At 41.9% G+C, this 25,762-nt stretch overlaps 2 protein-coding genes across 3 annotated transcripts; one reads left to right on the top strand and one right to left on the bottom strand.

The window, feature by feature from the left end:
* The first annotated feature begins 3,280 nt into the window (after positions 1-3,280).
* entpd1 (ectonucleoside triphosphate diphosphohydrolase 1) lies at positions 3,281-20,193 on the top strand. 2 transcript variants are annotated; one of them, XM_041962319.1, is made up of 10 exons: positions 3,281-3,447; positions 13,036-13,163; positions 13,629-13,746; positions 15,697-15,847; positions 16,192-16,351; positions 16,495-16,698; positions 16,792-17,049; positions 17,315-17,428; positions 17,558-17,695; positions 19,464-20,189. In XM_041962319.1, exons 1-10 carry the CDS (start codon positions 3,432-3,434, stop codon positions 19,668-19,670), a joined length of 1,494 nt encoding a protein of 497 aa, XP_041818253.1. In that variant the 5' UTR covers positions 3,281-3,431; the 3' UTR covers positions 19,671-20,189. The 2 variants fall into 2 exon arrangements, with proteins under 2 accessions (XP_041818253.1, XP_041818254.1); XM_041962320.1 differs by lacking the exon at positions 3,281-3,447 and adding an exon at positions 11,754-11,908 and having other exon boundaries at positions 19,464-20,193.
* LOC121624559 (potassium channel subfamily K member 1-like) lies at positions 20,038-25,194 on the bottom strand. Its single transcript, XM_041962322.1, has 3 exons — positions 24,687-25,194; positions 22,963-23,367; positions 20,038-21,891 (listed from the first exon to the last, which is right to left on the bottom strand). Exons 1-3 carry the CDS (start codon positions 25,036-25,038, stop codon positions 21,584-21,586), a joined length of 1,065 nt encoding a protein of 354 aa, XP_041818256.1. The 5' UTR covers positions 25,039-25,194; the 3' UTR covers positions 20,038-21,583.
* Positions 25,195-25,762: the final 568 nt, after the last annotated feature.

The raw sequence follows: 25,762 nt of genomic DNA, 5'->3' as shown, positions 1-25,762 counted from the left end.
CATACGAAAGAGATTTGAGCTTTCAGATAACTTGTACCAAGGTCCCTGACCTGAATTAGCTTCATAGGTTTATGGCCTGTTCACAGTCATTGTAAGGAAAAGTCAGGTGATGGAATTTTCTTAACAAATACTCCTCAAACCTTGTCTCAACAATCAGCATCTCCTCTAGGCAACTGTGTGACACTCTGAAATGTAAAATACTTGATGCCCACAGAGCAGGAGAAGGCTTAAGAAGTTAGCCAAGCGTTTTAAGGTAGCCATTTCCTCAGTTCAAAATTTAATAAAGAAATGTCAGTTAACATAAACAGTGGACGTCTGGAAGATCAAGAAAACTTTCCAGAGAACTGCGCTTTGGATTGCTAAAAAAGGCAAATCAAAACCCAAAAAGGTTTAGCAGTCTCTGTGGTGGTGGTGCACTGTTCTACTGTGCAACAATACCTGCACTTCCTTCACTAAGGAGTAAATCTAAACAAACCTGATTAATTTTGGACAAAGGTCCTGTGGACTGATGAAGTTGGAATAGAACTTTTAGGCCGCAATGAGAATGGTTTGTTTTGAGAAAAAATGGTGCAGAATTTCATGAAAAGAAAATCTGTCCAACTGTGCAGCACAGGGTGGATCAATCATGCTTTCAGTTTGTGTAGCAGCCAGTAGTAGCAAATTCTACAAGTAAATATCACACCATCTGTTAAAAAAGCTGATGATGAAAAGAGGATGGATTCCACAACAGGATAATGATCCGAAACACACCTCAAAATCCAAGATGGACTACCTCAAGAGGCACAAGCTGAAGGTTTTGCCATGGCCTTCATGTCCCCTGACCTAAAAATCATTGAAAATCTTTGGTCAGACCTCAAAACAGCCCAAAACCATCCCCCAAAAAGCCTTTAAAAGCTGTGATTCTTCCCAAAGGGATTGTACTGACCATGCAGGGTGCCCAAACCTCTGTCAAGGTCTCACTATAAAGAAAAAAGCTAGTCTTGAGAATCATTACAGCTTGAAATATGCTAAACTGGATGCGTTGCAAGGACAAATGTGCATGGTTAAAGTTAACACTCTTCGACGGAGTTTAGATGCCAAACAAGCAGCTTTCAGAAGGCCACATTCTGACAGAGACAGTGCAGGCAAGATTTTTGGTGAGCAAGCTAACCGCTATGAAGTAGTGCCTTATTGCAGCTGGAGAGCTGCTAGCACCGGACAAAGTAAAATTGTTCCAAAGTGCCAGTTTGTCTGGAATAATTCATAGAGATGAAGGAAAAACCTGCCATGAAAACTCAGTGATAGCATGTGTCTGTGTGATTTGGCCTTCATGGTGGACATTACCAAGTGCCTCTCGGAGCTGAACCTCAAGCTCCAGCCAGCTTCTCGGCTCTCTGCTTTCAAATGTGAAATCATCTGAAGAAAAACTAAAGCTGTAGCAACTGGAATGGGGTAACGCTGTGCGTTTTCCTAATCTGCAAGAACAAAAGACTGCTGTGACATCCGAAGATGCTGGTGTGAAAACTCCTTCAGGCATTTGGCAAGAGGTTTCAGGACATGAAAAGCAAAGGAACTGAATATATTTGCTATGCCGTTTAATGTGGAATCCACTTATGTGCCTAAACCTACAACATGAAAACACTGAGCTGGAAAGCACTCTTCCAATACTCGGTTCAGCTCAAGACTGACTGACCCAAAACTGGAAAACCAGCTGCGAGCAGCATTATCACCACCACTGCCATCTGATATCTCATCCAAGTGAAGCAGTTGCAGCCATCACATTGGTTAGTTTAATTTATGATTCAATAATTTTGTATGGCCCTTGATTGGAAAAAGGTTCCCAATGACTGCTTCAAGTGATCAGATGGGCACTTAGGAGCTGCTCACAGATTAAAGAGATCAAAGAGAAAAGAATTTGGTACAACCACATCAGCACTTCGGAGACACTTGGACTAACTAGAGATGTACTTGGACCAACCAGGGTGACACTTGGACCAACTAGTACAGGAGGGTTACTTAGACTCTGGCACTCAGAACATAAGTAGCAGTAACCCCCCCCCCCCCCCTTATTTAACATGACTAATGATGATTTTCATATTTAGTGACAGACTGATGGAGCGTTTACAGATTCAAGCTGAATGATAGGACATTGCTGCCATCTTGAAGGAAATATTCTGCATGTCATTTAGAATATCATTAAGTGATGATAATTGCTGCCATAACAATTGTGTTTTATTCTAAAGCAGCACAAAATAAGCAAGCAAAATAATCTCTGTCTGCAGTCCCACCATGAGAAAAAAAATAAAAAAACATAAACACATACACACATACAAGCACGTACAAAAGCATTCCCCCAATACCACTTGCACTGATTGTGCTACACACATTAGCATGCACACTGCTCACACCCATATATTTTCTGTTTTCTGCTGATGGTGGCAGATTTTTTTCATACAAGTATCAAGTGCTGAGGGGTGGTGGTTTATTGTCGTGGTTAAAGTGTAGCCTGGTGTGAATTGGACTCCCCCTGTGACCATGGCTCAAAAACAGACAGAGCTTTGTTTTTCAGCCTTGGTTAAAATGTGTAAAACAAGCGTACGTGCGTGCATGCGCGCGCGCACACACACACACAAACACACAAAAACACACACAAACACAGGTAGCAGTGTCAGTGACATGGCCCTGGACTCAGAGTTTCTTTATCAAACTAAAACGTAAGCTTTGTGCTACTCTTCATGTAGAAATCTTACATAATGACTCTAAGAGTTACCTTTATAGGCACTATATTTGAGGTTAAAGACATTACACAAGCCATTAAGAGAGATTTTTTTAAAGATTACATCAATTACAACAAGGGTGCCGGGTATCAAGGATTTAGTTCACTCGCTGCCTTTTCTCTCATATCCTTCCAGCTTCAGCTCCAGCTCCCATCCAGATCTAACGGTGCTTTCGTGTTTGACCCACTTTTACAAGACAGAGACAATGGCAAAGAGAAAGAGAGGCAGAAGGAAAATGATGAAAAAGACACCAGTGGAAGAGAGCGGCAGAGTAAAGGCAGAGAGACAGATCAAGACAGAGATGCAGAAAGTGTGCAGCAAGGATGAGCGAAAAGAGTGACAGCGACAAAGAGACCGGTAAAGGTGGAGAGAGAGAGAGGAAGAGAAAGGGGTAAATAGAAGGCAAAGCTAAACACGCCTGGGAAGGAGGGGAGTGGGTTGAGCAGTAGGGAGGAGGGAAGCTCTGCTTCTCCTAATAAAGCGAGTGTATGTGAAAGGAGGTGCTGAAAAACGTTAGACTGAGCAGAGAGCTGTTACCAGTGAGAGAGAGAGAGAGAGAGAGAGAGAGAGAGAGAGAACGAGAGAGAGAACGAGAGAGAGAGAGGGGGGGAGCCAGAGAAGAGAGAGAGGGGCAAAGAATAGAAAGAGCATTGTGTTGCTGCTGAGAGAGAACCCATGTCTGCACAAAGAGGTAGGTGTACTGCTATGACTGGCACACAAACACAAATACAAATACACACACATGCATGCACACACAAGAGTAGGAAATCCTAATCAGTCAGTCTATTCAGCTTCTTACAGTAGGATGTACAGTAAATGCTGAGTGTCAGGTGAGTGTGTGTTCTCCTCCAACTGTGTGCCTTGCCTTGCTGCATGTAGCAGCTGTGTAGCAGTGTGGGGCAGCTGTGTGACTTTTCCACAGCATGAGTGGAGTGTGCGTACGGGCGGCATTAGCAGGTGCCTCTGTGGCGCGTGTGTTTTGCATGTGGGATTCAGCGGGGGTTTAAGGACCGTGTGATTCTCTTGCTGAGGATAAACACAGTGGCACATTTACACAGAGCCACTCTAAAGATCATGTGATGTTAATGGCAGTTTCTCAGTGAAAGCGCGTGTGACTGAGGGTAACTGCGCAACATTATATGATTAATTGAATGCATTTGATTAGTTGGTTAAAGTTTGATTAGCAATATTTATGACATGTGATCTGATATTTTTACTGACGCACAAATGATTCAACGGAGCAATTAGCTAATTATTGTTTCATCCATCGTGTTACACGCTCAGCATGAACCAGAATGGGCATTTGTCGACCAAAGTGTACAATAAGAGCCGAGTTTTCAACTTAGCCAAATATTATTTGCCTGTGTATGATTTGTTGTCGGCTCCTCAGTCATCAGTGTAATTCAAGAATGTTTAGACAACCTCAAAATTTGCTTATGTTTGGTGACTGATACCTTACCTGACATTTTCCAATGAGACACTTGGCTCCTCATGTAGTTAAAGGCAGCTCAGCTACATTAAAAATAAATTGTACGCCATGCTGAGGTTACGTGTATAGAGAGTCTTCCTCCACCCCATTACATTGGGGGTGTATACATTTCAGTTGTGGTGCTTGCTTTAAACTATACAAGTCAAAAACAATGTGCCTTTCCAGACACAATATCTGAGATAGGCTTATATATCTATATATTAGTTTAACTTTTAGTTGAATTACAAAACCAAATGTTTCTTGACCATTTAATCAATTAAATCAACTGAGCCCCATATAGTTTGCACCTAAATGAAATGTTATGCTAATTAGTAATCAGTGAATGCAAGAATGTTTGGACAATTCCAAAAATGTATACAAAAGTCAAATTTGTTTATGTTAAGTGACGGGAAGCTTATCTCAACTGTCAAGATAAGGCACATGGCTCTCCATGTAGGTTGAAGAGTGATCACCGAAAAGACAAAAAATCACTTGCCGTGCAGATGGTTTTGGTTTTAAGATATACAGTATGTTATAATGGAGGTGAACGGAATTTAATTTGTGGTACGTGCGTGAAAAATCATTTAAAAAAAAAAGTCTGTGTCTCTCTAGAAACCTTGTCCCAATACTGTGGATTTACTATGGAATTTTCAATGCTGGGAGCTCCACAAATTCCATTCACCTCAAAAAAAAAAGTGTACAAAGTTTACAGTTGAGTGTCATTGGTGACTGATTCCTTAGCGCAAGCTTCAGCAATAACACACCTGGCACAGCATGTCGATTAAAGGGTCAGTTCTACTAAATAACAACAGAAAAAAGGCTTACCATTTACTCTCTATTTCTTTTTAAAGTCACTTCAATGCTGTGAGCACCACAAATGTATTAGAGTGAATTAAGGCTGCATCTCACAGACATAGTATCTCAAATCCTCGCCAAGTAAAAGCAAAACTGTCTGCATGGCTTGATACCGCTTGAGGTAAGTGAGAAAATATATTGCTGTTTTTTTGTAATTTGGGTGACTCGACCCTTCATTGTCAGGGTATCATAATAAGTTTTGTTTTAGGCCATTTAGGTATCAAGACTGATTGGAAAGACATAAACATTTACAAATGCCAAATTTGCTTACAGTATGTTGTGTGACTGATACCTTGAAAGTAAACACCAAGTCACCACTGTAGGAATAATAGCTACAAGATTAACATTGCTGAACATTCCTGGTTGTTCAGCAAGATCCTTTAAAATGCAACCGCAATGACTAGTTTTTTTCCCTCTGCTAAGGTCAGGGTAGACCAGCCAGTCCAGAGTTAACGTCACTCTGTCCTGTAGGCGAGGTCAGACTGAACATCAGTGGAGGACAGACCACTTCCCCGTGGTGGGCAAACACGCTTCCTCTCATTCCTCATCATATGACGCTGTCAGAGGTTCCCTTTTCAGAGGATGCAGTTTCACAAAACGAGGGTATTTATAGAGCTGCTGTTGTGTCTTTCAACATTTAAAACAAACAAATGTTTGACTGATAAATTGGAAACATGAAGCAAGAAGCCCAGTGACAACTCAAGGACACTGTGTACAGAGGAACAATGGGGTGTGAGAACGATGGATTTGCTTATCCATGAGAAAGACAGGCATTATGTTGATTTTAGTGGGTGGATGTGTGTTCAGCTACAGACGAAAATAGCATGGTCTATTTACTCTGAAGTACATAATTAAGTACAAGAATTCAATGTATCAAATACAGTCTGCACCTCAAAAAATCATTAAGTGCTTTCTATTCCAATAATTGTTCTGTCTTCTTCTGTTTATGGTAAGAATTCCTCTTGTACATAGTACTCTATACTCGTGCCAGTACAGATAACTTGACTTCAGTGCTGGTTTCTAACGGCACCTTTTTAAATACTAATTGTATAAATTTTAACAAAAAGAAAAAATACATTAGACATTACAATAAAATCACTCCCTTCAAATGAGGAAGCTGTTCAATCAAACTGTTGTTACTCTGCGCACTTTACTCAACCTGGATAACTGGACTAAAATTGAGAAACAGACAGAATATCTTTACAATATTGGACTATATAAAAAAATAGAAATAACTGTTCAAAAGAAGGTTAATAACAAACAGCATGGCAGCAATACACCATTGTAGCGTCTTGTCTGCCAAATGTGAAGGAGAAGAAGAAGACAGAGTGGCTGTATGGGTGTAGTTCAGGGTATTGAGAAAAAGTGGCAGAGTGAGACCTCCTACTTTTTCTGTGCTTAAGAGCAGCTAGCCTAGATCTGGCAACCATCAACCGTATCAACTTCAGGTGAATTCCTCTCCTCTTACCTGTTGGTCTGTAAGCAACACCAAGTCATTTTTCAATACCCTTTAGTATCAAAGCAATTCAGCTGGTGCCATAAAAGTATCAAAGTTCAGTACGCAGCCCTGCTCATGCACTGCAGCATGCCTCCAGGTTTAAGCACTCAGTAGACATTATCAAGTACAATTCTGAGGTACTTGTTCTTGACTGAAATATTTACATGTTAGTGCAGGACTTTACCTTGTAATTGCGTGTTTTTCCACTGTGGTATTGATAATTTTAAATTAATGCATTTAAACGCTTGTACAAACACATGTATCACCTCTACAATGTTCATGTACAAGTACATGTGTCCACACACAGGCTTAAGCCGTGTTAGAGCCTAAACACCAGGGCAGCACAACAGATTTAAGATCTGCCCTCCAGGGTCATTTTTGGCTTGTCTTCCCGTCATTATAAAACCACACGGTCAACCCCCAACTGTGTCACCCTTTGCCTCATCAAGTAACAACGCTGTCAGAATCTGCTGATTCAAAACACCCTCCTCCTCCTTCCTCTTCCTCTTCTTCTCCTTCCTCCTTTGCTTTTTATCTCTTTATCTCATGAAAGTTATGAACCCATGGTCTCAGATCAACAAGGGTGGAGACTCTGTTATGTCATATGTCATAAAACACCAAACAAGGACCTGCCTGCTCTTCAACATACTGCCAGTAAAAACTCCGTAGTTGTGTGCTTCTTTGTGTGAGGACGCTTTGTTAGGCCAACCGTGTATCCTGCTCTTTATGTACATGTGTGCAGCTCTATGTTTGTTTGTAAGAGTAATTGCACCATAAATGTAAAAACCAGTTTGAACTTTAGCTTTCATTTCAAGTTAGAAACAGGACTGAAGTTTAACATTGCATGTAGGGTTAGGTTTAGTAAACATAACAATTGGTGAGGCTTAAATCAAAGTTTCGGGATTAGGGAGTGAATGTAGTCAACGGTCATCTTGACGCAAGAAGAATGCCTGTGTGTGTGTGTGTGTGTGTGTGTGTGTGTGTGTGTGTGTGTGGCAGTAAAAATGGCTTTGTGCTGTGAATGTTGTTTTATGTGTCACAGTTGCTGAACATTGTTTTTGTAGGTGAATGCTCTGATTGCTGCTCCTCTAAACAAAACTCACTGCAACTGCATGCAAAAGAGGTCGATGTTAAATCTCGAGTCTCCTTCCACAGCGGTCTTTTTAATGTTTCAACGACAAGCAAAAATTTGCTCAAGCACGTATTAATGTTTTTTCATTTCCTTAACTTGCAAAAAATCTCTTACAATTCTTCAAATATTTGCATTAAGCTCATAAAAAAGGACTCAGAGAGATAAGCGGAGTGATAGCAGATATTGTTTTTTTTTCCACTTGTACCTCCCTGTGCAATCCCTCTTTCATCATGTTGCAGATTGAACCATTCTGGCCTCACCTTTACGCTACATCTGTGATTACAGAAGGGTCGGAAATGGAAACACTGGAGCGCGAGTGCGACTGTGTGGTGTTCATGACGACGCATTTGTGTATCTGCAAATCTGTGCGCCTGTGGTTAAGAGACTGCACGTGTGTGTGCGCGCAGGCGTGGGCTTATACGAGGGAAGTCTGTTTTGGAAAGTGACGACATTCCGGTTGATCCTCGCTTCTTTACGTGGCTCTTTGAAGGTTAAGACTTCAGGGTTAAGATGTGGTTACATTTGGGATAGTCCAAGGGTTGGGGTTGGGCATGATGTGGTCAATAGGGAATGCAGGATGTCAATAACATTCCTCGCAAGTGCGAATGTACAAACCTGTGTGTTTGTGTGTGTGGTCTAAAAGCCTATGTTTCAGTCTGTGCTGATGCTCCAAGAGACTGCCCGCTATGATCTCATGCACTTAATTTGCTGCTCAGGTAAGCCCTGTTGTCTGTCTGAACATGTGTGTTTGTGACTGTATCTGTTTAGTCGGCTGCCAACAACATCATGATAAGTAAGTGATTACACATAGTGCAACCGTCTTTCCGTCCTTTAATCTGAAAGCAAATTACAGAAGGACTTTGATTAGAAGCTAAATGTTCCATCTCTTGCTAAACTCAAACTTGCAGTAACTGGAAGGAAGGGTGAGGTTCAGGTCGGTCCAGGGCACCTTTACAGCTCTACTCTAACCACTTCCCTCGCTGACTTTGATTTGTCCTGTAATAACAAAGCTGGGGGGGGGGGTTGTAATTAGAGTCAGCTGTCATTAATGGAGTCAATCATTAATGCCAAGGCTGGCTGTTGACTTCACCAGCAGGCCCGTCGCAGATGTTCTCATACATTTTAGATGTGCTAGACAAACAGCCATTATAAACGACATAACGTATAAATCAAGGCATGTGATGACGTTGTGAAACAAGTAAACATATGTGACAATCACATGTGGTTCGATTCTTGCTTCATTGCGGCTGAATGCCTTCGAGGAATGGCTTGATGAATCCAATAATCGCAATGAAGCAAGATGCCGGCCTTGATGAAGCTCAGACTGTAATGCAGACAGGGTTAGTGGTTGGACCCCCACTAAGACTGGCAGCGTATGAGCCTTTGTGGGGCTGTACCAAATAATTAGGAGCTAAATCCATAACGTTGACATTTGAATTCCAAATCAACATTTGAATGCTGTGCAGCTTTTTGTCTTGCCTTTTTTTTTTATTTGCACATCTATTCATTCTGTTGAAACCTGGCATTTCTGCACACTTGCAGATAAAAATTATGATTATGATACTATGATTAGTATTATACTATTTGTAGAACTAGATTCCAGCGGTGGCCGCGTAGGATTGTTTCCAATAACTCAAGAGTGTTGTAAGGTACTAAGGTCAAAATTTATTTGAAAAAGAAAGATGCAATCAATTCCAAAATTCATGTTAAGTGTTTTTATCTGCTTCAATCCACATTTGTTGGCGTTCAGCCTTTCAAAAGGATTTTCACTGTGGTCAAAAAAACTGCACCATAAATGACATTTATCTAGCCACAATAACAAAAAAATCTATTTCAGCTTTAACTCCAATATAGTAAAATACTGTAGTCATTATTAAAAAAGATCATATTAGGGATCTCCATTCACTCCATCAAGACAACATCACTTTCATATCAACAACTGTAGATGAAATTGCCAGTTTGGAAGCATTTCATTTTATGTCGTATTAGATTAGCAAATCTAAAAAAAAAAAAAGGTTGAGCCTACTTTTTGTTTAGATAATTTCCCCTTTTATTTTTTTTTTAAAGGACGTGGAAGTCTGAGTCATACATGGAAAATCTCCGTGTGCGACACAAGGGTCCATTTCCTAGCTTTTCCAGACCTTTGCCTGACAACCAACAACACACAATCATTGTGCTGCAAAGCATCAACAAGCTCAAGGCTAAATACAACAACCTCCCTCTGCTTGAGTTCTCTAAACTGTCCTGAGGATTTTCCCATTCTGAGGAGGCATGCACTGAAGTTTGCACCTCTGTTTGGGACAACCTGCCACTGTGAGCAGTTCCTTTCAAAACTGACTCTTGCAAAGACTCGGTTCTGCTCAAGACTGACCGACCCAGACCTGGAAAAAACAGCTGCAACTAGAATCATTATCACTACCATCTGGCATCTGACGCCACAACAAAGAGAAACAGTTGCAGCCATTGCATGAGCTGTTAGTGTTATATATGCGTTCAGTAATTTAGTTTGGACCTCAAAGGACGTTACATAAACTGAAATGTGCCCCGATAGGAAAAAGGTTCCCCCTTGATTTAGATGGTCAGACACAATGCATCCCACCTACAAAAAAAATATGTTCTCTGCCTTTATTGCTAGTTTGACCTTTTTATAGCTGATACTCTATCAAGTGGTAACAAAGGCTGGAGCCAAAATGGACGTGCCCCTGCAAGACATAAAGATAGAAAAACAAGAATGTTTTAGGGCATGTTTGTTTGTCAGGTGTCTCAGCCTGACAGTAAGCCCTGGTAGTTGTCTCTGTCTTGTCTTAGCACAGCTCCACCCAGGCTTCCTCGGCTTTGCCCCGATTTAGTTCCATTATCTGGCAAAGCTGAAGACAAGCTATAAACCAAGACACTCAGAAGCTTTTCGGTGACAGGCGGTGAAGTTTTTGTGTCAGAGGGTCAGTGATGTGGAGGGTCGCATTTGTGCCTAAAGCAATCGGAGACCAGCCACATGCATTTGGACATGTCTCACTCTCTTTCATATTTCCAATTTAGATTTTAAACCTGGTGGTGCTTTAAATATTTTATCATTGCTTTAATGAACCAGCACAGACATACATCGGTCTAACTGTAATTTCGGACAGCTGGGTGACAAAATTATGCTCACTCACAGAATACACGGTGAATAAATAAATAGCCAGATTACTGCGGTTTAGACAGGCCCTGGTTCATGTTTTAAAAGTACAAATATACCCATGAACTTTGGTTGTTTGGTTAGAGCTGACATGGTCAAACAATTACAGGATACTTCATTGTAGCTGCGTGTGTGTGTGTGTGTGTGTTTCCTTAATGCTTACAGGCTTTGAGTCACATGGTTCTCTCTACAGATGCAGGTTGGGCAGTGATAAGTGACATAAATATTAAGGTTAACAGTAATTCTCATGCTCATGTTTAAATATGTGTGTTTGTGTAGCTGCCAGTGTTGCAGCAAAAGAGGCAAATAACCGAATGGATCACCAGATTTGCAGGCAAGTCATGTTGAGTCTGCGTGTGCACGCATGCACACACAAGTTCTCCAGCAACCCCTATTCTTCTGCTACACACACATATAAACGCACACACCGCCTCAGAGAAAAGCAGGGGATTCCGATCCGTCACAGAGATGACATCACAGCCTGCCAATAAAAAACAGCTAAACAAGGGAGTCCCCACTTCCCCTCCTTCCTACACATCCCACAGAATGAAAAGAGAGAGAGAAGAAGAAGAGAGAGAGAAGGAGTAGTGCTGGGTGAGTAACTCTCTTAGTTCACAGCGAGAGGAGTTAGAGGGGAGGGAGTGAGAGAGTCCCCACAAACATGCTTTAGCTGCGTCTCCATAGTGACCGTCCTTGCTGCCCCAGCTTGGGGAGGAAATGCCAAACTCAGTGCCTCAGAGAACTACACCAACACACACACCAGCACACACACACCAGCACACACACACCAGCACACACACATAGCTCTATTCTAATCCTCTGTCCGGCCACGACGGAAAAACCTCTCCTCGTCTTATCACCCTGTTACCTCCCTCTGTCCATTCACTCCTCTTCCTGTCCACCTCATATTTGCCTCTCCCGTCCACTTCCACTCTTTTCCCTCCCTCCCTCCCTCCTCCCTCTATCTCTCTCCGTCTCTCTCCCTCCCCTGTCAGTGGTAAGTTCATTGAAGTAGACAGCAGAGGTAAGTGCTCTCTTCCGCTCTCTGTTCGCCGTTGGTTCACTGCTTTAATATGCTGCAACTTTCAGTTTTTGTGTGTTTTCCCACAGTAGGCAAAGGTCAGGTTTACTATCGCTGCTGCAGCTGTTGATGCAAAAACAGCCGTGTGTGTGTGAGCCTTTAGTTGTCCTCATGAAATGTGTACTGTACTCTACAGTTGGGTCAGTTTCTACAATGTGTGTGTTCTTTGCCAGCTGTTACGTGCACCTAGATAGCATCTGCCAGATTACCTACCTTGGTAATGATTAAACAACTGTGTGTGCTGAACAATTCAGGCTGGTATCTTGCTCATCACTCTTTTCTATTACAATAGCCTTGTCAATACAGACATCCTGTTACACCCTTATTTGTGTTTGTATAAACTACGAATATATAAACTCATCATCTACAATACCACCTGTGTGTGTGTGTGTGCGTGTGTGTGTGTGTGTGTTTCAAATCCCGTTAGTAAACACTGGAAACTCTATGACTAATAGGAAGGAGTATGGGAACCAAACAAAGCAGCAGCAGACAATATATATTCAAGATCAAAATAATACCCATAACAGGATGTTAAAATTATTAATTTCTGTTAGGTAACACTGACTCATTGCTATAGCTAATCATAACATTCCCGTAATATTAAAGTTATCTTTTTGATTGAAGCCAACTGCTCTTTTTTTGTATGAAACACTTCAGCCATTTCCACAACAATGAGTGTCAAACTGGTTTCCCTTTAATCATTTTCCAAAGGGGAAATCTTTCAGCATTAGTTAAGTACTTTGGTGGGATACCCATTCAAACGTGCTGTGGCTGACATAACAACGCTTTTAGAACTAATGAACAGCTTGGCACGAGTTCAGACACACCAAATCAGAAATCCATCTGTAGTCCTTGGTTACAAAACAACACAATTAAACACCATCCGCAAACCCCTGACGGCCTGCCTCATACATACAAATACACATGCTGTGACATCACTCACATCTGGATGCAAGACTGGCTAACACACCCCCTTCCTCTTTCCAAAGGTTTCCCATCTTCCCCTTTCTAACCCTCTCGTCTCTCCTTCCTGTCTGTCTGTCTGTCTGTCTTTCCGCCCCCGCTCTCAGAGATGAAAGAGAAGAACCCCTGGCACACGCCTGTGACCATCATCATCTCTGTGATTGCCGTCATAGCGATTGTTGCCTTGGTGACGGTAGCAGTTTTGCAGAACAGGCCCCTCCCCCAAAAGTACAAGGTATAGTAGAGGAAAATACTAAAATGTTGTAGCCTGCTCCCTGTGTGGGATCTCACTGCATTACAGTGGGGTCTCCGTCCAAAGTCCACAAGCCAAATATGGTCTCTTGTCAATATGACCTCAACCTGTACTACTGGTTCAAGAAATCCACTACCAAATAAGGCCAGTTAATGTTGATAAGAATATTAAATCACTACTGCTTTTTTCCACAAATGCAGGCCTATTGTAAGTCTCACGGCAATCACTGATTATAGTGTTAAGAGTGCTGTTTTATGCAGAAGTTTCTGCACTAAACTAATATTTTTTGTATGCAAAGAGTAAAAGTATTGCTCATATACTTCTGGGAAGTTTGTCTGTGGACAGTCGTTACACTGGATGTAGAAACAGTATTGTGTGGATGGAACTCATCCAGAGTTAATGTCACTGAGCACTGAAGTGGAATTCCACCTCCTGTCTCCACTCCAGTATGGGATTGTGCTGGACGCTGGTTCCTCCCACACAGCTCTGTATATCTATGAGTGGCCGGCAGAGAAGGATAACAACACTGGAAGAGTTGAACAGACGCATTCCTGCAAAGTCAAAGGTATATGTTGTCCAATGCGTCACACACACTTAGCCCCCACATTTGTGTGTCCCACCAATAATCCAAATATTTAAGGAAGCGCAATCACAAGCGTATATGAACGTGTATATCAAACATGGTAATTTAGCACTAGAACTATTCTTCAATAACTTCACAAGCCACAAATCATGGCAACAACAAGAGTGTCACAACTGTCTTCCTCTCTTCTTTTGTAGTGTCCCCAGGACACTGTTGCTGTCTATACTACTTGCAGTGTGTGTATTTTCACTGCTTTACCTTGCCACCAGACAGCCCTTTCTGACAGGGAACTGAATCTGTTATATCGCTCTTGTCAAAGCTAAAGGGTAATGTAATTTTACCTCAGAGAAAGCAGGAGTTGCTGATTTACTGCCGCCTCGATCAGCTCAACTTTGCCGTTTAAAAACATTGGTTAAGATCTGACCTAGCCCCTTAAAACACCAAAGTCACACAATAGGACAAACAAACTAATCAATCGAGGCAGCTCTCGTCCAGCAACTCCCATGTTCTACAAGGTAAAACGACAAAGGAGTCTGGGGGCTTCAATGAGAGCGATATAATGGTTTCAATTGCTGTTGGAAAGGCCTCAAAAGGTAAAGCTGTGAAAATACTCTAAATATAGCATACATTTAAACTGATGGATATTTTTCAAACAGAATTTTTTTAATGGCTAAAATACATGTTGTTTCTGACCCCAGTAGCTTCCTACACCGGTACTCCAAACTGGGAGTGTACCTACCGCCATCTACTGTAAAACATTCCTATGCAAAAGTACCTCAAACTAACATGATGAAATGCCAAAAAAAAGCACATCACAATTTCCTAAAGCCAAGGTGACATCTTCAAATGTTTAGAAGGACCAAAAACTCAGAGAGATTCAATTTACAATGATATGAAACAGAGAAAAAGCAACAAATACCCACATCGCAGAAGCTGGAACCCAAGAATGATGGGTATTTTCAAAAACAATTGATCAGTTATCAAAATAGCTGCCAATTAATGTTCTGTCCATCATATAATCAATTAATCAGACAATAGTTTCAGCTCTAATCTTCTAATCTTTATGTTTCTGTTTTTGTCTGTTCCTGTTACAGATTAAATAAATGACATAAGGTGCTAATTATTAAGCTTTAGAGCTCCTGGTTGGCTAACTTTATTTACCTTTGGACAGAGCCATAGCTAGACCTAGCAGTTTCCCCCTCTTTCAGTTTGCATGCTAAGCTTAGCTAATGTCCTGCTGACTATAGAATTGTACTGTACAGGCAAAAGAGTGGTATCTTCTCATCCAACTCTCTGCATGACAGTGAGTAAGTGTATGTCCAAAAGCAGAGAACTATGCCTAGTTAACAATTCGTCGAAAGTGGTACCTACTGTGACTGTGTTGTATGCATAGATGCAAGTGAAAAGTCAAGCTGTATTTGTCCTGGAGCTTGCATGAAAGTCAAATTGTGTCTGTTCAACGTGTGTCAGTCTCAGGGCAACTCAACACAACTTCTTCTTGTTAAAGCGCTTTTGAATACACACCATATAACATATGAGTGACTGACATCAGACTGACTCCAGAGCTTGTCTTCTTTAAGTTGATTTAACAACTGCTTTTATCTATCACAACAGCGTTGGTGTCTGCTGGCCTCCCTCCTCAGATAATTTGGATTGGATATCACTGCTTAAAGTTGAACGACAGGCACCACACAGCAGATTCTAACAGACAATATGATCAACACACTTCGCTCAGCAGGGCTTGCTTAAAACTACAGTGCCTAGCTGTTTTACTGCTTTCTGATCCCACAGCAAATTTCCTTCCTAGTTCATGAATTGGTGAAGATGACCTTCAATTCCCAAGCAGGCTAGCATCTCTGAACTCAAGGCTCTGATTATGGCAGCTAAATTTAGGTTCAATGACCTCACCCTCCTGACATTTTGCCTTTGCAGGTCCAGGTATCTCCAGTTATGCGTCAGTTCCACTGCAAGCGGGGGAGTCTCTGAGAGCGTGCATGCAGGAGGCTGAGCAGCGGGTCCCCAGCAAAAGACACCAGGAGACCCCTCTTTATCTGGGGGCTACTGCAGGAATGAGACTACTGAAGTACGGCAAGCGTGTACACACACACAGCCCCATAATCAAACATAAAACATACACCCACAAAAAAGTAACACAGCATGCCTATACATGGTGACACTGGGGTGACCGTATCCCGAGCCTTCACTCTGTAATTGTGTTTGCACTGGCAGTCGAACTGCTATCTGTAGCTTTTTCCATCCGCCTACTTGTGATTTATCTCCACTCGAACTTAACTGCCAGAGCCGTGAATAAGTTACTGTCAAATCCATTATATACAACACAGTACATTCATTATTTATGGGCTGCTGTATTGATTTGAATTATGGATGTGAGTCACTCTAATGAATTTGTGTTGTGTGTGCATGCAGTATAGAGAACAGCTTGGCGTCAGACCAGGTCTTACGGGCCGTGGAGGAAGCCCTGCAAAAGTTCCCTTTTTCCTATCAGGGAGCGAGGATAATCAGCGGCCAGGAAGAGGGCGCCTTCGGTTGGGTCACAGTCAATTACTTGGATGACCGCCTCACGCAGGTCGGAACACTTATGTCTGCATGCATGTCCATGCAAAAGTTTGTCCACTTTAGGTGTGGTTTTTGTGTGTCAGTCAGGAATGTGTGTCTGTCATTGTCCTCCTGCTGTACACTGACTTCAGTGCCTTTCTGTCTCTGCTGCAGGGCTTGCAAACCACAGGTGCCCTTGACCTTGGAGGGGCCTCCACTCAGATTAGCTTCATATCTGATAATTATGATGGCTCAGAGTCACCGAGCAACTCTGTTTCCTTCCGACTCTATGGAAATGATTATAATCTCTACACTCACAGCTTCTTGTGTTACGGGAAAGACCAAGCACTGCGAATGACACTGGCACAACAGACACAGGTACATTTTCAGGTGTCAGGTAGATTTTTTTTTCTTTATTAACATTGATCTCTCTGTCTCTTACACCTCTCTATCTCACTCTCTCTCTCCTAGTCAGGCCCAGAAACAGTTTTAGATCCTTGTTTCAACCCTGGCTTCAATGAGACAAAGAACTACTCAGTCCTCTATGACAGCCCCTGCGTGTCAGATCGGAAGCCCCAGAAAGCTCCTGCAACCTTCAATCATCTGGGGAAAGGAAACTTCCAACAATGCCAGGAAGCCATCAAAAATGTCTTCAACTTTAGTTACTGCAAGTACAGCGAATGCTCTTTCAACGGGGTCTTCCAGCCACTTCTGCAGGGGCAGTTTGGGGTAATGTAACAGTGTTTATCTATCATCATATATCACTGGCCTATGAGATACTGCGTTGTTTGGAGGGTTGCAACGCACAGGGATTACATAACATAGAAATCTATCTTGCAAATCAAATAATAACATCTGAGTCAGTAAGGCCAGAAAAAGCCTTATGAGTCCAAAATAAAAAAAAATTGAATTTAGAAAATGATTACAGCATTTGCACCAGGGCAAGTTAATTTCTATCTGCCTCATCTCTTCCTCTCCCTCTCTCTCACTGTAGGCTTTCTCTGCATACTACTTTGTGATGAACTTCCTCAATCTGACTGATACATCCATCCCTCTGGACACTGTCAAGGAAAAGCTAACACGCTACTGCTCTACCCCTTGGAATCAGGTCAGGATATATTTATGCATCCGTTACACATGCACAAAAAAAATCCTGCCATATTTGTCTACTTTCCTGTCTTATTTATGTCCTCCAGTCTGTCCATACTGTACAATGATGATATCACTGTTCGAACAGATAATGCAGCGGCATCCAGACGTAAAGTTGAAGTATCTGGCCGAGTATTGTTTCTCTGGCACATACATCTTCACCCTGCTAACAGAAGGATACAACTTCACCTCAGAGAGCTACTCCAACATAAAATATATCAAAAAGGTCAGAGATCACAGTCCATTCCTTTCCTGTTTTACACACCCCAGAGTCATGCCTCCTTCTGATTTAAGTCATATCCTAAAGTACTTGCAATCCCGCTCTGTGTGTGTGTGTGTGCGATTTTGGCTGGTTCTCTCTTGTATAAAAGAGACATTTCAGGTTAAGATTTGTTTTTTTATGCATTAGAGCAAGGGTAGGTAATGAATTTAAGAACTTCTCTTGACAGCCTGACAGTTACCAACAAATCAACACACACTACATATATTCTCTCTCTCTCTCTCTCTCTCTATCACTCACTCTCACTAACGTATACAAGCATCCTGCAGAAGGGGAGGCTGAACCACCAACCATGACAGTACAATAACAATAGGAAACTAGCTCAACTGCTAGATAACATTAGCAGAATTAACAGTTATGCGTCACTCCAATGCAAATACACGTGATTTAGCAGCATAACAGTTGCAGTATAGCAAACTTAGAGCAGCACAACATCACAAATGTCCAAATAATTCATTCTAAATTCAAGTTATTTCAAGCTAAAACAGCAACAGCCACATAGCTAGCTTACAGTAACATCACTAGGAATGAGCTGGAACTTACCAGTGATTCTGGCATAATGGCGAGTAGAAATCAGGTGAGTAGTGGAGTCTCTTTATTGAGAGAGGTAGCAGTCCGACAACTAACTCTACTTACTGTCCTGGACTCTGAAACAAAACGCGTAGAAAACAACTTTAGCGTCAACATAGTAGTGAGCAGTGCCTGTTTGTAATGGCCGCGCTTCACACCTGCGTGAATGTAATTGGACGATACGAGTCAGCTGGTTGCTACGCAGCAGAGAATGAGCCAATGATGGTGGCTCTGTGGTGTCATGTAACGGCATGTAAAGCCCTTCATTAATCCACAGTAAAAACAGTGTTTATTTTTTTTAAAAGTGATAATAACATATTATCTAATCTATAAATAATGAGAATAAGTTTCTAAGCATTTAATTAAATTATATTTAAAAGGACAATATTATTAAATCAAATTAAAGTCAAATTAAAAACAGGTTTCTAAAAAGCAACATAATCAACAAATATGGGAAAAAAATTACATCAATTTAAAAAATCTATTTTAAACGTGCAATACATAACTTAATTCACAAAAAAAAATCAGTCAATTAATCAGGCCCCTTTTTTGTGTGGTGTACATCTATTGCAGTTACAGAACAATAAATCCTCAACTCAAATTAACTTGATATATTGATATATTCCAGTGGAAACTGGAACTGGAACTCTATTTAGAATTCCACTGAAGCAAAAATATCAATATTTAAGTACGTTTAGGTGCACAGTCTATGGTTTAAGTAGAAAATCCAGATAATCCTAATTAAATCTGCTTTGAATCCATATCAATCAGTGCCTATTGTGCACTGTTTTACACTTTGTAATCTAGAATTCCAAATAGGTGACACATTAAAGGAAAAACTGACACAAAGCGTCTTAGTAAGCTTTTGCGACAGTTTCTTTCCCTTTAACATAGATCTTCCAAGTCTCTGAACTCTGCTGAAGTGATAAACAACACTCTTCCAAAATATATTCCCTCATTTTGTGTTTTGTGGTGGAGAGCACTGTCTGACATGTTAGTCCAGTTTCCCCTGGCTGGCTGGATGTCTCCCCTTACTTATCTTTTAAAATCTGTATTCCACGTACAGTATGAATACCTCCAACCTGCCCTGGTCTGTTGTGCATCAGTGAATGATAGTTTTCCCTCTTCTTGTGTTTGTGTCCAGATAAAAGGCAGTGACGCAGGCTGGACGCTGGGCTACATGTTGAATCTGACCAACATGATTCCAGCAGAGGCTCCTGACTCTCCCCCTCTGCCCCATGCTGGCTACGTCTCCATAGTCACCATCATGGCAATAGTACTGTTCATCCTCTTCATCCTCAGCCTTCGCCCTCTCTGGCCACGCTGCTCCAAACGGCCTCAGATCATATAAACACACAGATGTAAAGTATCTATGATGGTAAAGAAGGGAATGTACATGAGGGCTTGTGAGTATGTACTGTGGCTATTCTACTGATATGTGAATACGATGGAGGGAGGTGAAAGGTCGGGGTGAGCTGCAAAGCGACAGTCCTGCAGCTTGTTCAAGGACATTTCAGAAGGACAAATACTTTCATTGGGGAGTGAGTTCTGCTACTGTGCTTGAAGGACAGTTCCTGTGTTTGTGTGTATGTTTGAGTGTGAATGTGTGAATTTGAATGCGTGCTTCGATGGTTGTGCACCCACATCAGTCTGCATGTATGCGTCTTGAATTATGATGTGAATATGATACTGTATAAATAAAATAACACAAGTTTATATAAGATGTTTGATTCGCTTGTCATTTGTAAATATATAATCAGTTATAAAATGTTTAATGTTCCATGATTCATTTATATGCACTTTATCCAGAGAGTAGAGTGGATTTTTATAAAAACTACCATTACGAAGTTCTGCTCTTGATTAAAACCCATAAACCAGCAAAACGAAAATAAAAACAGCAGCAAAATGATCTGTGAAAGTTATATCCTTTTGATTCTTTTGATTTGAACCCATTTTTCAAGCTGTCTCACTAGCTGATGATTAAAAAAATGATCTGAGATATGAAACATCCATCATGCACAGCACATTAGATTAGCTGTCTTGTAAACTGGGGCGGCTTTTACCAAATATATGGATGACAAAACTACAACATGCTTATTTCCTCACCCTCTGTTGTAACAATTACATATTCTTGCAGCATAATTGCATTTTTAAGAAACACTGTGCTAAGCTGCATGAAAGAAAGATGCCCATGAGCAACTAACTGTATCTACCTTTTGTATGAAAAATGAAAATGCTGCCCTCTAATGGTAGAATGGCGCACACTGCAGTATGACTACCCCAATGAAATACTGTATATACGTTAAGCAGGCTATAATGGTGCTGTTGAATATTGCATTGTAGTGAGAGGTTTTAATCGGCCACAAAGGGAGGGCTATATTAACAGAAACACGTCCCTGTATGATGCAAAGCAGTTCAAGGACACCGCAAACTGCAGCCTCCAGAATCATCATACAGTTGATGAAAATACACTCAGCTGGCAGCTAAAAAATAAGTTTACTTGTTGTCATCCCTTGAACTTCTTGGAATCCTTGCACATAATGTACAATAGGCCAACTGACGGTGTGCCTGATTGTGCTGGAAGCGTTTTACTACTTCCAAGAAGGCAAATTTCCAATGCAAATACCATCATAGATTATATGATGTGCTAAGAGCAGGCTCCTCTAGAGAAAACAGTGGCACTTTGGAATCAAGACTTTGGCAGGAAGTGAAACCTTGTGGGGTTTCCCTCCGTTTGGGAGGCCAGCCCTTCCTCTATGTCACAGATCTAGCTCTTATCTGCAGGGAAGGCAGAAACAGGGGAGAACAAGAAAACAATGCCATCCTGATAATCCATGGGTGGTTCCTGCTTGTGCAGTGTTGGTGTTGGCTGTGGCAGAAAGCAATCCCTATTTAAGTGATTAAGTGCTTCCATGTGGATATACTCATGCGTATGTGTGCTCAGGCTCCTTACATTGGCACACATACACATTTAGGCAGAGGTCAAAGTGTGTCCTGCGCTGTCACGCATGGAGCACAAGTTTATAGACCAGCACCTCAAAAACAATGTGTTCCAGATGTCTGTGAAGATCCAGGTCGAGGTCATCAAAGGGGAGTTGAATCAAAGGCAACTGGGCTTGGTTGTCTGGAAAACATTTCGCCTCTCATCCACGTGGCTTCTTCAGTGCTAACTGACAGGTAGGGGGTCCCAGATATTTATCAGGTCAACCACCTTATCCAGTTGCCCTTGATTCAACCTTCCTTGGATGTGTTCCAGACAATCTGTTATCTCAGTGTTCCATTAACAGCAGACCCTGACGCTGAGGCGTAAGGCGCCGACTTGCTGTCTTTCCGTAGGGACGCAGCCTGCTCTGACACAGAAGGGATGGCTGGTGAATGATGATCTGTAACGTGATCCGAGGGGTCGGTCAGGTGGTCGCTAATGTGATCCCGGTCGATGATGTTGGTGGTCTCAGAGTCCAGCTCGCGAACGTTTTCTTGGTAGAACCTCTGTCTGAGGCGTCTCATCTGGGGAAGCTCGCAGCACGTCTCCAGCACCACCAAGACACACACCAAGCCCAGCATCAAGTAGACTGGGAGAGCAAACACACACACACACACACACACATAATTGCAACATGAGGAAACAAAGACCAGCATATTATGACTAATAAGATCATATCAGGGTTGGTCAATGCCTAAAGGGTGTGGTGGCTAACAGCAATGGCTTTGTTTAGCCTTGTCTGTCAGAAAAGCTAAAATGGTAAATTAAAAGGTTAATTAACCAGTAATGAACATGCTATCAATGTTTAATAAAAACTTGCATTTTTGTTGATTTTATGTTTAATCTCAGCAGTGGTTCCCAACTTGGGAGTCAGATGATTAAAGACATGAGAAAAACCAATTATTCAGAGCTAAGCTGATGTTTTTCTTTCTTCAAAGGTCCAATATGTAAGATTTAGTGGGATCTATTAGCAAAATATGATGGTAATGGAATATAATATTCATAAACAAGTTTTCATTAGTGTTATAATCAACTGAAAATAAGAATTGGTGTGTTTTTGTTTTCTTACAACAAGCTCTTTTTCATGTTTTTTGCTAGTAGGTTCTAGGTACACACTTAGAAAAAGAGCATTGAGGCGAAGGGTATTCACCTGGCTGCAGTCTGCAACTTCACCTCTAGATGCCACTAAATCGTACACACTGGATTTTTAAACCGTTCTCATCGTCTCTCTCATTGACCATGTTAATGGGATGGCTAGGCATGAATTATAATAACTTTGGGAATGCCCTGGCTTTTTTTCTGGCACCAAACATTTCAACTAGTCCACCACTTCAGCTTATAACCAAATACCCGTAAAATGAATTGGTGCTAATGTTAAAATGCTTACATGCCAAACTAAACTATACCTGAAAAACATCAACATGTTAGCATTGTTATTGTGAACAAAAAATTATGAGCAGCTCACAACTTTTGCAAACTGATGGGGTTCATAGGAGACATAGGTTGGGAACCACTGCTCTATATGATGTGGAGATTCACTACATGAGCTCTTCAAAACTTTTCTAAACTACTGGCTACACCAAAAACCTCAGGTTTTCACCTTCTGGAGATAAGATGCTATAGGGTTGAAGCCTGGCAGAGGATTCAACCGCCTACTCACTTGTAATGGCCAGCCTGTACAGCTGTGGGTGTGGGTTTTCCTCTTTACTGTGGGTCTCTCCGGGGACATAATCCCCGAGGCCAATGGTTGTAAGAGAGATGAAGCAGAAATACAGAGACTCCAGAAAGTCCCAGTCCTTCTCCGTGCTGGAGAAGATCCACGCAGGGATGAAGAGGAGGAGCAGGGCCGTGATGACGGCTAGGCAGGTGGCATGTATGGCGGCTAGTTTCGATTTAGACATGGCCCATCTACGGTGGAAGTAGGACACTGGACGTCGAGTGACCAACACGATAATCCTCTGCACCACCAATGAGAGGAAGAAGAGGGTGACGGGGATGCCGAAGAGGGAGTAGAAGATACAGAAGGCTTTCCCTTCATCTGAGAGAGGAACGGTGTGGCCATAACCTGAAAACACAGTCAAACAAGAGGCATTTAGGTTTAATTACAGGGGTATAATTACAGGTGAGGGTCTTCTCCAGGAGCCACTCAGCCCCTGTGAAGCTCGACACACATCACAGTAATTAGAAAGCAATAAAGAAATACAGAAGCTACACATCTCCTTGGGAAAGACAATCCAAGACTGACTAAATCTTCAATCTATACATAAATAACAGGCTAAACAAATAAATGAATTATTCATTAGGCTTCAGTTTCACAGCCTCATATGTTTACACTGAGGGCCAAAGTTCTGTGGGTTTTTAATTTGCTCCTGTTAGCATAACTAATGGTTTAAGTGTGTTATGGAGCTTCGGGGGCTTCAGTCCTCATTAAAACCCAGAATAAATCCCCACCAACACCTCTAACCCTGCGTCTGCTTACCGAATAACAAGTGGTGCAACACAAAAAGCCTGGCACCATTAGTATATACATCATATACACTTTGCCCTTGCAATGGCTTTCAAATAACCATGACTGCGTTTTATGATGAATGATACATGATACACACATACGTGCCACTTTCTAATAAGTCACTCTGCATAAATTATTGTAAGATAATGACTTTATTCATGGATAAGTCTGCAAAATCGACTTATTAACGTGTAAAATTAAAGACTTCATGTGTTACCTGACAGTGTGAAACCCATGTAGCTGCATCATCACCAAATAAATGAGGATAAACACCAACCCAAAGTCACTCAAAAAATGCGCTTTAGTGAATGTTACCAGACTTGCTTGACCTCCTCTGAGCAGAATGATGTGTGTTTGTGCAGCTTGACACATTTTCTGTGCACACCTTAAATCTCAGTTGCAGGCGTGTACGAGCAGGATTTTGAATTTGCACAAGTGCGGTTTGGAAATGGAAACTTCTTCCGAGAAGAGCCTTGTAGAGACGGCGGAGGCTTTTGGCCAGAAGTTAAACTTTTAAAATGAAAAAGATTCATTGAGTCGGGGAGTAGATGTAATTAATAGAGTTTTATATACAGTTTAATGAACTTTTTTTTTGCCATTTTAGGCGTAAATTATAATTCAGAGCAGAGTGTTTCCATATAATATGGCTTACAACATCCCAGGAGGGGATTTTTAACCACAAAGCCTTTTGTTACAACGAATAAAACCCCTAATAAAGCGTGACTCGTCAGAAAGTGCTACCAAATGAAATGTGCACCCAGTGGAATGACCGCAGCTCCCTGCTCTCACTTTGCTAATTAAAGCAAATTATCACAGCAGGGCAGCAGCGGCGCTTCGAGGCTCCGCAGCTCTACACCTGCGCCCCCGGGCCTCACCTGTTGTGGTCAGCACGGTGCTGGTGAAGAACAGCGACGAAACGAAGTCCCAGTTGTGGCTGGTGTCGTTGCCCAGCACGGACACCCCGTAGTTGCTGGCCTCGAGCGCGCGGGCCAGGAGCTCCTCCAGGCGCGCGTCGGACACGCAGGTGTTGTTGCTCAGGAAGTCGCGGCGCGCCGCCTCCAGCTCCTGCCGCAGCTCCCGCTCGTACGGCTGCTCGATGGCGGAGAATATCCCGGCGCCGATGAGCAGGTAGAGGATGTATGCAGCGACCAGCAGCGCGAAATTCAGCGCTGACTGGTGTCGCTCCACGAAGCGAGCGCACCAGCCGTCGGTACAGCCGCGCGCCATCCCTCCAAGTTTCCTCAAGTTAATGACACCTGACGCGTCGACAGGTTACGGTTAATTACGCAGAAAGAATGCTTTTTGAGGGTAATGACTTCTATCTCTTCCCCTGAGACTCGTCTTCCTCATTCCTCATGTTTCAGTGCGAGCGGGTGGTGCTGACGTCCTCATTCACCGCACCAGGTAGCTACAGAGTGTGTGTGTGCGCGCACCTGAGTGTGCGGTCCCGTGCCTTCCTGTCCTCTCCAAACCGGTTTAACAGGTTTAGTGTTTTGGGTTGTGACAAAGGATTTACTTTCCTTGAAACCCAAGGTCGTGTCACTTCGGAGACACTGATTTACGACAGGAAAAACGTTTATATTTTGCTCTTTTTAAGCATCCACACAAAGCAGACACAGGAAATGATGTACAGAGACAGAAAATGAAATGCCTAAAAAGCAGTAAAATCTTAAAGGAACGCCGGATACGCGTTTCCCTGAAATATGTAGTTCATATTTGTTCTTGCAGGATATTTAATCATAAATCTATTGTTTTCTGTTGAGAACAAGCAATTAAAATCTTATCGGGTGGAAGAAAGTAACTGTACTTATAAGTACAATTTTGACTTACTTGGATTTTACTTGAGTATTTCCATTTTCTGCTACTTTATGCTATTTATTACATCACAGAGGGAGTTATTGTACTTTTTACTCACATTCACATTGGATTAGTTTGTTGCTTTTGCACTTTT

This window comes from Chelmon rostratus, chromosome 21 (genome assembly GCF_017976325.1).
Source record: "Chelmon rostratus isolate fCheRos1 chromosome 21, fCheRos1.pri, whole genome shotgun sequence".
Taxonomy (NCBI): Eukaryota; Metazoa; Chordata; class Actinopteri; order Chaetodontiformes; family Chaetodontidae; genus Chelmon; species Chelmon rostratus.
This window is presented reverse-complemented; position numbering and strand designations above follow the sequence as displayed.

Bases quoted from the DNA above. Each gene is read 5' to 3' on its own strand.
- LOC121624559 (XM_041962322.1), bottom strand. From the start codon at position 25,038: ATGGCGCGCGGCTGTACCGACGGCTGGTGCGCTCGCTTCGTGGAGCGA. The intron at 23,368-24,686 runs GTGAGGCCCGGG...CTGTGTTTTCAG, and splicing joins CACCGTGCTGACCACAACAG to GTTATGGCCACACCGTTCCT. The intron at 21,892-22,962 runs GTGAGTAGGCGG...TTGCTCTCCCAG, and splicing joins GTACAGGCTGGCCATTACAA to TCTACTTGATGCTGGGCTTG.
- entpd1 (XM_041962319.1), top strand. The intron at 17,050-17,314 runs GTAATGTAACAG...CTCTCACTGTAG, and splicing joins TTCTGCAGGGGCAGTTTGGG to GCTTTCTCTGCATACTACTT. The intron at 17,696-19,463 runs GTCAGAGATCAC...GTTTGTGTCCAG, and splicing joins ACATAAAATATATCAAAAAG to ATAAAAGGCAGTGACGCAGG.